The sequence below is a fragment of the Crocodylus siamensis genome, chromosome 3 (assembly GCF_052110815.1).
Source record: "Crocodylus siamensis isolate JL-2025a chromosome 3, ASM5211081v1, whole genome shotgun sequence".
In the NCBI taxonomy this organism is placed as follows: Eukaryota; Metazoa; Chordata; order Crocodylia; family Crocodylidae; genus Crocodylus; species Crocodylus siamensis.
The window spans coordinates 182,345,249-182,356,752 of NC_143397.1; the positions used below are offsets into that span (position 1 = coordinate 182,345,249).

The following is an 11,504-nucleotide window of genomic DNA, read 5'->3' on the forward strand; positions in this document are numbered from 1 at the left end:
CCCTCCCAGCTGGCAGCAGCTGGTGAGTGGGGGCTTTTGTTTTAAGAACCAGGAGCTGGGGCTGGGCGGGGGCAGCCATGGGGGTGGGGCTGTGAGAGCAGGCAAGAGGTACTCAGGGGAGCTGGGGGAGCAGGTAGGGGATGGGGCCTGGCAGGGGTCCCCCCATGGTCCCCTCTCCTGTTCTCCCGCCCCTGCCCCCTACTTAACAGCACGGAGTCAGGGTCCAGGTCCCTGCAACAGCGAGCGGGAACCACCCGAATCTCCTAAGCTCTTTGAATCTTTTCCGAATTGATTTAGAGAGCTCTGAATCACTTTGGACCTTTTTATTGGTCTCCTGATTCGATTCTGATTCAGAGATTCGGCCACTGAATCAGGCTGAATCTCCTCTGAATTGACTCAGCACCCGAAGCTTTACACAGCCCTACTGTTTACTACAGACTAAATTTACTATAGATTAAAATATATGCTAAAATACTCTAGTAATCATGTGGGTCTCTAGCTTTTGGGGGTTTTTTTCTTTGCCTTATTCTAGATAGATTTTAGATTTTTGTGTACTTTCAAATACCTTAATTCCATTAACTCTTGATTTGTCACTGAGCTAATTCATTCCATTAGATCCAAGTCGTGACTAAGCTATAATGACAGAAAAATAGGTTTCATACTGGAATGTGACTTTTTGCTTTCCAGTCCGTGGCATTTTATCATCCCCTCAGCTGAATTAATTTGCTTAGAAATGTTCCACTATTTGGCTGCAGTTTCATCATCTACTTCAAGGAGGACCTCTAATATATGGAGAACCTTTGGGAGCACTCTGTTTACAACCCTTTTGAGTTCATGGCTCTCAAAGGTACTGGAGAGCCTTTTCTATCTGGACTGTAGACATTATGTCTTTTATACCTTTTCATACATCTGCTCGTTTCCCTTAATATAAGATCTCCTACTGTCATTCACCTCTATCCATTTTATTTCCTGCTTTCCTTTTCTGTCCCTTTTCCTGTGTCTACTCTATGTATCTCCTCCGCTTTCCTTGAAATACTGTATCCTTGATCAATAGACATATTATCCTTGACCAGTATGTGTATTTCCATATTCATAAACTTTTTCCATTGTTACCAAACCATGATTTTTTTTTCAATGTTCTCACTCTAATATCCACTCCTACCAGTGCCAGAGACGGGATACTGGTCTAAATGGACTATAGGTCTAACCCATTATGGTACTTCCTATATTATGTTCTTACAGATTTTTCATTTCACTGGCCTCATTCCATAGGAAATGTTCTTTTTACTCTTTTCAGAGATTTATGTTGCAGTGGTGATACTGTTAGCTCAGGGGGAAGGGTGGGAAAAATATGGTCCATGGGCTGTATCCAGCCTTCTAATTGATCCTGTCCAGCCTGCCAGCTGCGGCCAAAATCCTGAGGAGGGAGGACTGTGCTCCATGCTGCTCCACTTTGCTGAAGCCAGGGCTGGACCATGCAGTGTGCAGACTCCTCTCTCCCCTCAACCCCCACATCCATCCCCCATGCTTGGCTTCCTGTGGGCACTATAGTTGCACAGTCATAGAGTCATAGAGAATTGGGGTTGGGAGGGACCTCAGGAAGTCATCTAGTCCAACCCCCTACTTGAAGCAGGACGATTTCCAACTAGATCATCCCAGTCAAGGCTTTGTCTAGCTGGGTCTTAAAGACTTCCAAGGATGAAGAGTCCACAGCCTCTCTGGGTAGCCTGTTCCAGTGTCTTTGTACCCTCCTAGTGAGAAAATTCTTCCTAATACCTAACCTAAACTTCCCTTGCTGCAACTTGAGATGGTTGCTCCTTGTTCTGTCATCTGTCACCACTGAAAACAGTCTAAATCAATCCTCTTTTGAACCTCTGTTCAGGTAGTTGAAGGCTGATATTAAATCCCCTCCGTCTTCTCTTCTCAAGACTAAATAAGCCCAGTTCCTTCAGGCTCTTCTCATAAGTCATGTCCCCCAGCCCCTGAACCATTTTCATTACACTCTGCTAGACTCTCTCTAATTTGTCCTCATCCTTTTTGTAGTGGGGGGCCCAAAACAGAACACAGTACTCCAAATGTGGCCTCATCAGTGCTGAATAGAGGAGAGTAATCACTTCCCTTGACCTGCTGGCAACACTCCTACAAATGCCCTTAGCCTTCTTAGCAACACGGGCACACTGCTGGTTCATATTCAACTTGCTGTGTACTGTAAGCCCTGGGTCCTTTTCTGCAGAGCTGCTGCCCAGCGAGTCAGTCCCCAGCCTGAACCAGTGCATGGGACTGTTCCATCCTAAGTGCAGGACTTTGCACTGTCCTTGTTGAACCTCATGAGATTCTTTTGGCCCAATTGTCCAATTTGTCTAGGTCACTCTGAATCCCAGCCGTACCCTCCAGTGTACCTACTGCTCCTCCCAGTTTGGTATCATATGCAGAATCACTGAGAGTGCACTCTATGCCATCTTCCAGCTTGTTGATTAACATACCGAACAAAACCAGCCCCAGACTGACCCCCGGGGCATTCCACTTGATACCAGCTGCCAACTAGACATTGAGTCATTGATTACTACTCTTTCACCCTGATGATCCAGCCAGTTTTCTAGCTACCATACTGTCCATTCGTCTAACCTATACTTCCTTAGCTTGCTTGCAGGAATATTGTGGGAGACCACATCAAAAGCCTTGCTAAAATCAAGGTATATCATGTCCACTTCTCTTCCTACATCCACAGAGCCAGTCACCCTGTCATAGAAAGGAATCAGGTTGGTCAGACATGCGTTGCCCTTAGTGAATCCATGCTGGCTGTTTCTAATCACTTTCTTCTCTTCCACATGCTTAGAAATGGATTCCTTGAGGATCCGCTGACTGGTCAGTAGTTCCCTGGATCCTCTTCCCCTTTCTTAAAGATGGCACTATATTTGCCTTTTTCCAATCATCTGGGACCTCTCCCAATCACCATGAGTTTTCAAAGATTATGGCCAGCAGCACTGCAATCACATCAGCCAACTCCCTCAGCACCCTCAGGTGCATCCCACCTGGCCCTATGGACTTGTTTATGTCCAGCTTTTTCTAAATAGTCCATAACCTGTACTTTTGCCACTGTTGGCTGTTCACCTTCTCTGCATACTGTGCTGCCAGGTGCAGTATTCTGGGAGCTGACCTTGCCTGTGAAGAGAGAGGTGAAAAAGGCATTGAGCACTTCAGCCCTTTCTGCCTCCCCTATCACTAGGTTGCACCCCATTCCCATTCAGTAAGGAACCCACACTGTCTCTGACTTCACCCCTGCATGCCCAAGCAATACTCTTATATTCCTCCCTAGTTGTTTGTCCAAGCTTTCACTTCTTATAAGCTTCTTTTTTGTGATTTAGTTTACTGAAGAGTTCTCTGCTACGCCAAGCTGGTCTTCTGACATACTTGCTAGTCTTCCTGTACATCAGGATGGTTTCTTCCTGAACTCTCAGTAAGGCTTCTTTAAAGTACAGCCAGCTCTCCTAGATCCTGTCTCCCTCAGACTGGCTTCCCAGGGGATCCTGCTCATGAGTTCCCTGAGCCGAGTCTAAGTCTGCTTTTCTGAAGTGCAAAATTCTGACTCTGCTTCTCTCCTTCCTTCCTTTTCTTAGGATCCTGAACTTGATCATCTTGTGGTTGCTGCTGCCCAAGTTGTTATCTACTAGTACAGAGGTTCCCAACCACTCAGCTGCAGCCCAGTACGGGGCTGCAAAGGGTTGGCTGCTGGGTCGTGGTGCAGGCCCCCCACTTGGGCCCCCATCTGTCCACCTGGGCGATTTAGCTTCCACCACCAGCAGTCAAATGTGGGGTTGGACCTGGGCAGCAGGGAGGGGTGTGGGGGATGGCTGGCTCCATGCACCCTGTCCTGCTTCTGTGCCAGTCTGCAGTGTAGAAAAGGTTGGGAACCACTTCCTAGTACATCCCCATCAATTCTTCTTGGTTTGTGAGCAACAGGTCAAGAAAAGCACAGCCCCTAATTGGCGTCTCCAACACTCGCACCAGAAAGTTGTTCCCAACACTCTCCAAAAGCTTCCTGGATTGCCTGCGCACCACTGTATTGCCCTCCTAGCAGATCTCAGGATGATTGAAGTTTCCTATGAGAAAGAGGGCTTGTGACGGGGAAATGTCTACTAGCTGTTTGAAGAAAGCCTCATCCACCATTTCCTCCTGCTCTGGTTATCTATAGCAGAGCCACATCACAATGTCACCTTTGTTGCTCTCTCCTCTTACCCTATGCTAGAGATTTTTGATAGGCCTATCTCCAGTTTCATACTGGAGCTCTGAGCAGTCATATGGCTCTTTTGCATACAGTGCAACTCCTCTTCCTCTTCTCTCCTGTCTGTCCTTCCTGAAAAGTTTATATGCATCCATGACATTGTTCCAGCCCCACAGAGTCTTTTTTATTCCAATCACATCCTAGTTCCATGACTCTGCAGTGATTTCCAAGGACTTCCAATTTTTCCTGGCACTGTGGCTGCTGGCAGCCAGGCATAAACAGGATGAGATGTGTTGCAGTATGCTGAGTATCTGTCTCACTGCCTACTTGCTGCAATGAACTGCTGCTGCTTTGGCAGCACAAAGATGCATCCATGTTGGCTGTGGGCGGGCTTAGCCTGGGGCAGCCACCCTTGACTTTCCCAGCACGGTGAGGCAGTAGTGGCTTACTGCAGCCGGCGAGATGGCTATTTGACATACGGCATCATACCTTGTCCCATGCAGGCCATGGTGCCAGGACTGCGCAGCACCAGCAGAAAGCCAGGCAGGGGGAGAAGGGATGGGCATGGGGAGGCCGCAGGAGGAGTCTGTGCTGTGTCCGGCTGTGTCCCAGCTGCAGCAGAGCACAGCAGTACAGGCTGCAACCCTCCCTCCCCAGGCTCCTGTCAGATGGGCTCAATTGGCATCTCCCTGACCCTCACCAGTTTGCCAAAACTTGTTAAGTGACTCTTCAGCTCAAATAATTGCCCACCCCTGCTCTAGCGCCAAGTTTTAAAACAATAACCTCTGACCTTTAATGCAGGTTTAACCATTAATTAACTGCCAAAATTGTCCCACTGATTTTTTCCTTTAATATTGATCACTGTATTATCACCTATATATCCCTGCTCGGCAGTGGGGGGTGTTAATTTGAAGGCTGGCTGCTATCCGATTTTGCCAAAGTAATCCTACAGCTGCTTGTTTAGGCATTGTCAGTACAGTGGACATCTTTATTGTCATGGGGATATTTTCTATCTTACTACAAGCTTGGGGTCTCTTTTTCTTTAAGTTACAGCCATTTATTGTGCAAACCATTGCCTTAAAAAGTGATATCTAGATTCTCCTGTGCTGCAAGTTTCCTTCTTCATATGAACTTCTCTTCTAAGACTATATAGTATTTCTGATTTGTCCTGTCAGGAGCAAGAAGATATTCCTAACATGTTAATCCTATGTCCTTTTATTATTTTCTTTGTACATCTTCTGTTCAGTGAAATTATTAGGATAAATATATTTGAGCACCTATCAGTGACAGAAATTCTCAAATATGTTTGATTTCTCTGGGTATTTTTCCCTCACTTCCTTGAGACCAGAATTGTTTCTTCATTCAAAATGTTTGATCAATTATTTTGCAACACATCTATTTACTGTCACAGTCAATGATACTGTCTATTTTATATTTCTAGAACATATGATCAAAAGTTGGATTTGTTCATTGATTATTCCATGCTTGGGTACTATAGAACTTTCAGTGTCTTTTATCCGCACTGTACAAGTTGTTCAAATCCATGTTTCTTGGTTAATTTCTCAATATCTTTCATGATTGCATACAATCTCTTATTTATTCAGTTCTATTCTACCATTCGTAAGGTTCCTCAAGAGGAAAATCTTGTGCATCAGAAAGTTTCAGAATACACACGAAAATATGAAAATGGGGCCACAGACAATTATTCCTGATTTGACATAAGATCATTAGAACTACGATATCCATTCATCTATAATAGCTTAGCTTTTGTTAGAGGCTTATACAGCAGCTAGTTATCGGCCCCCTTTCCTAAAGGTTCTGAGTATCATCCAAGCCCATTGTCTTCAAAGAAAATGAGGATGTTGGAGGCCTCACAAGTTTAGGTTCTTTGTGTAAGTTTTTTTTCTGAGGTAGATCTGTTTCTTAGATTTAGTTGTCATTTTTCAACTTAAACCAATGATCAGCAATTCCTAGTTTTGTTTTGGTTTTATTTCTGTGGAGAAACATAATTGTACATAAATTATTGAAAAATCCATCTCGGGTAAGGACGAGAAAAAATATATGCCAGAATGAAAGGGTAACCAAGGGCTCTTGGTGCAGGTTTTTGTATTCTGAAAAATGGAAAGCATACAGATTGTAAAAATGTTTCTTCTTTTATACTTAAGGATATTATTATTTTTATAATTGTAATGAAATCTGATGAATCAGTTATGCATAGACAAATCTTTTAAAAATAGTTTAATACTTTAAACAAAGTAGTTAGTCTGCTGAAACAATGTAATAAAAAACATGCAGGTGTATAACTGGTATTTTTATACTCTGTAAAATAGACTCAATGTGAAAAATGAGAATGAAGTCAAGTTAATGTTATTTTCATTAAAAAAATAATTAGAGGTTTGTAAAACCAAAGTGAAATACCTGCATTCTTTTATCCATTTGAAACCTAATGAGTGTTTGAAGTGCAGTTTTAAATGCATGATGTCAGCTAATTTGGTCCAAAAATATAGGTGAAAGGGGAAGCACAGAGGGTTTCTTTAAAACTCATTTTAGTAGAAATATTTTTAGTTTAACATTTCTCCTATGGAATTTGCAATACTAATATAATATAACCATACAATCTGCTTGTTACGTGCAAATTGAATGAAATTATGAAACAGTTAAATAGTGAAAATTAAACTGCATATTTAACATTTCTAAAGTTTTCCAAATCCCAAAGTGTTGGTAATATAGGTTGAGAAGTGTGTTTTTTTCCAAACTGTATAAAATGAAATGTTCAGCTCAGATGTTGAATCTAATCCACTATTTTTAACACAGTGGTATCATCTTTATGACATGCATTGAGTAATAGGCATAAAAGAAAAATGAAGCTGCGCCTTAACTGTTTCTGTCATGAAAAACATTTTAACATGCATGTTTTGTGTTTAGGTTGGGAATGTCAAGAGGAGAATCTATGAAGCTCACTTCAGTACAGAACAATAACGAAGATGAGAGTAGTTTACTATGTGGATCTTCTGGTACACCGGGTCCTTCTAAGCAAGCAACATTTGAGGAGCATGAACAGAAAAGCTCTAAAATTCCACCTCCCCAAGAAAGAGATTATTGTCACTCTCTCAGTAACATGGAGCAGGCTCCAGTCAAAGATTTTATGACAGAATCAGAGTCAGAGGATATATTGATACCTGAAGAATCAGTAATTCAGGAGGAGATTGCTGAGGAGGTTGAGACCAGTATCTGTGAATGCCAGGAGGAGAACCATAAAACAGAGCATGAGTTTTCTGAGGATCCGGTAAATCCTAGTGCTACAAACAATGAAGCGGAAGAAGTGCAACTTGCAGATAGCTCAGAGTCCTGTGTTGTGATGAATGATGTAATAGATACTTTGTCTCACATTGAAATTAAAGTGGAGTTGAAATCAGAAAGCCCTCAGGAAGAAATGTCAGTTGTGATTGACCAGCTGGAGGACTGTGTATCACCTGCACAGTCTGCTTCATCTATAAACTCTGTCAGTGATGCAGCAGGGAAGGATCCTGAATCTACAAAGGAGCTAAGTACTTCAGAGATGCAAAGCACCAGTTTGGAAGGCTCATTATTCACTGCTGGAGGCATTGCTGTGGATATGGAGCTACAGAGCGATCCAGAGGAACGGTTGTCTGAAAATGCTTGTATTTCTGAAACTTCCTTTTCCTCTGAAAGCCCAGAGGGTCCTTGTGTCAGTATTGCATCTCCAGGGGGTGATACCCAGTCCACTTCTGAGGAGCCCTGTACTCCAGCATCTCTTGAAACAGCTTGCTCATCTGAGGTTTCCAGCACTGAAAATATTGATGCTGATAGTCAGCAGAAGACCTCTGATGAAAATCTACACACACCTTTAATGTCAGAAATATCTCCAATGTCCACTTCACCTGTAACCTCAGAAGCATCTTCGATGTCAAACTTGCCTTTGACATCAGAGGCATCACCAGCTTCTAATTTACCTTTAACATCAGAAACTTCCCCAATGTCTGATGTACCTTTAACATCAGAAACCTCTTCAGTGTCTTCTGTGCTTCTAACTTCTGAAACATCTCTGGCAACCAGTTTACCTCTTCCATCAGAAACATCTCCAATTTCTAATTCTCCAAGGAGTGAAAGACTTACTCTACAGCAAAGAAAATCCCCATGTTTGTCTGAAGAGTCCCTTCCCATTTTAAGAGAAGAAACCTCTTCCAGTCCTAAGGTTCCTCAAGAGGAAAATCTTGTGCATCAGAAACAGTTTCAGAATACACCTGAAAATATGAAAGTGGGTCCACAGGCAATTATACCTGAAATGTCATTATTGGAAGAGCCCCAGAGCAAAACCCTGAGTCATCAGTCTTGCAAATCGCATTCTGAAATTGAGAAATCTTTTGTCTCCATTCCAGAACACTCTTCTCCAGAAGTGATCAAAATTAAAAATAATGTTCAGCAAAGAGCTGAAAAGAAAAATACACTCTCACCATCAGAAGTATCTGTTTTATCAGAAGCAACGGTGGGTAAAAACAGTGAACTCCTTCCGTCAAAACCCCATGATAAACTATATACCTCATCCCTAGAGAAGGCTTCGTTCTTGGAAGTGGGCAGAAGTAAGGCTCACAAACTACCAACCAATGCACAGAGCCGGATGGAGAATTCACATTCTTCTAAGTCATTAGAACCAACAAAGTCTCCTGAAGTAAGAAATGAAACTAGAGACCCAGAGATCCCAAAGAGGAAGACTGCAGAGCAGCACAGTTTTGGAATCTGCAAAGAGAAGCGAGCTAGGATAGAAGATGATCTGTCTAATCGGAATGCTTCGTTGACGAGTCCTTTTGAGAAAGAGCAGCCACCCAGAGAAGAGCCACGTGTCCCACCCCTCAAGGTAATGCTGACAGCATAAAGCAGTGGTTCTCAGTTTCATTAGACTCAAGGCACCACTCAGAAAATGCTGGCTCTTAGCTTTCACTCATTTTTGACTAGGGAAAAATAATTAAGCAATTCTTCTGTTGCAAAGAACTCAGAAAGATCACAACAGGTCAGAATGCTTTTTGACAGTATGGATTCCTGTTTGAAATGCCTGGGTTTGCACTCTGCAGCACCCTTTAATGGATCTCATAGCTCCCCAGAGTGCCATGGCACCCTGGTTGAGGACCAGTGGTATAAAGCATAAAGATAAGTTACCTCCTGCCTGATTGCATGTTGTGGTTTTTTTCTGTTTTTCTTAGGTGCTGTCCTCTGTAATTGTTTTCTGTGTTTAGAAGTTGTTGAGCAAGCTCTTTTATTCTAATTCTGCATTCACATGAGGAAAGGTTTTCCAGATATATTTAACTTAAATTCAGGGAACTTTCCCATTATTTTCACAAAGTTTCCTGCTATATTTGGTAATGAACACATCTACAATACTCACAATCAAGGGCTTATTTTCTCACCATCTGCTTTTCTTCAAGTTGAAGACCTTCAGGAAAGTTGCACTAGAAAAGTCATTACCCCAGCACCATTCTCATGAAAACTGATCAGCGTTGTAATTCAGTAAAGGGGCAGGGCAAAGACTGTAGGACTCTGTTTTGAGTAATATCCCATTTCTTTGCCAGGGTGGGACCCATGGCTGAAGTATAAGATTTCCCAGATGACTTATGTTAAAACAAAAGCTTACCCATAATAAAGAAAATCTTTAATAGAATGCAGATAGCTTTGTTAGTAGCAAAGCAAAAGGCAGAAAATCCTATTCCTTTTATATCTCTTTCTTCTATTTAAATTAACTGCAGTAGAAAAGTTCTTCTAATACGTAGTTAGGAGGAAGTCATATGGATAATGGTCATATGGATTATACCATAGATTAATTGTAATATAGCTGTAATTATATTTAGTGTCTCAGTTTTTCTTGTGTCTTGTCCATCCGAAGTTTTGTGTGCGACTATTTAAGGCAATACGCAAACCATTTCTTTTGCAGTGCAAGTTCCTGATTAGTCCGAACTGTTCCTTTTTCCATTTATTTATAACTGCTGCAATCACTGAACATCTTTACATTGGCCAGGAGGGCAAATGCAGGAAATGTATCGACCACACTAGTACACCATTTATGAACAGTGGTAGTTCATAAGCAGTTATGCAACCAGAAGCCTGTCCATTCTAAGTGTAGTAGTACTCTCTTTTTTTTGAAGGACTCTCTCCTAATATGTGTATTCTATCTAGTCACAAAAATATGTTACTACAGAGAACGCCCCCCCAATAAATTAATAGTCATATAGGTTGCTACCATTTTATCAATCTTGATACAAAATAAGATTTAAAAAATTGTACTGCTGAAATGGGAAGCAAAATGTTTCAAAGTAAGGTGTACCTTACCTGTAAGGTGGTAAATGAGCAGATTTGAGGGGAAACAAATGATTTAAGAGAGTAGTTGCAGAAAATGGCATATTGCTAGTACAAACCCATCAACATTCAGTAGAAACCAAAAACTGCTACCATCTGAAGGGTCTTTGTTGGCACATGCAAAATGAGTTAGTCTCATTCTATCCAGTTGCTAGCAGAGGTTTCCACATTACACAAACCACCACCTTTAATGGGAAGTAACTGGCATAGGCTAGTAACTGAGCAGAGGTCAAGACTTGAATTGACAAGGAGAAGGGCCCGTTGGTAAAGCTGCCTGACTAAGGTTCAGCTGCTATGGTCTTTTCTGTACTACGAATAAAAATTATATAAGCTGTAGTATTTGAACTTTGTTTCCCGCTGCTTCGTAATGTGGGGGGGATTCTGTCAGTCCTTCACAGAAAGTTAGTCTGTCTACAGTTCCTACCTTTAAAGACTGTTTAAAGAACACTGTTCACTGAAGCAAAGCACTGTAAAAGGCAGGCAGTTCTATAGACTATTTTGGAAATTCATTTTTAATGCTTATTTTATTGAGTAAATATTTAGTTCTTAGAGGCGGTGCCACTGACTGCTGTTATCTTTCCTTTACAAAAACAATCCTGTCTATATCCCATAAGCATTCTGATGTATTTCTTATTTCCTGTAACCCACTCACAATTCCCATCTCTGTTACTCCTAGAAGGGAAGTTGTGAGTTAGCACTGAGGCCCTGTAAGACTAGCAGCTGATAAGTGCACATCTGTATTAAGAAGCTAAAATCCAGCTGGCTTGATTCGTTCCTGGCTGACCAGCATAGGAACTGGTTTGGAAAATGATCCTATGCCCTAATTCTGAAAATACATATGCATGTGCATAACAATATGAGCAGTCCCATTGTTTTCACTGGGATTATTCATTTGCTTGAAGTTAAACTGTCAGTA

At 42.0% G+C, this 11,504-nt stretch overlaps 1 protein-coding gene across 3 annotated transcripts in view; it reads left to right on the forward strand.

Annotated features, from left to right (window-relative positions):
- The window catches only part of ASXL3 (ASXL transcriptional regulator 3), a 121,488-nt gene that overhangs the window by 100,441 nt on the left and 9,543 nt on the right, over positions 1 to 11,504 (forward strand). For all 3 annotated transcript variants that reach the window (XM_090039909.1, XM_090039908.1, XM_090039911.1), the window contains one exon: positions 7,148 to 9,098. In XM_090039909.1, the coding sequence (XP_089896035.1) occupies positions 7,148 to 9,098 (1,951 nt within the window). The remainder of the gene's footprint in view (positions 1 to 7,147; positions 9,099 to 11,504) is intronic.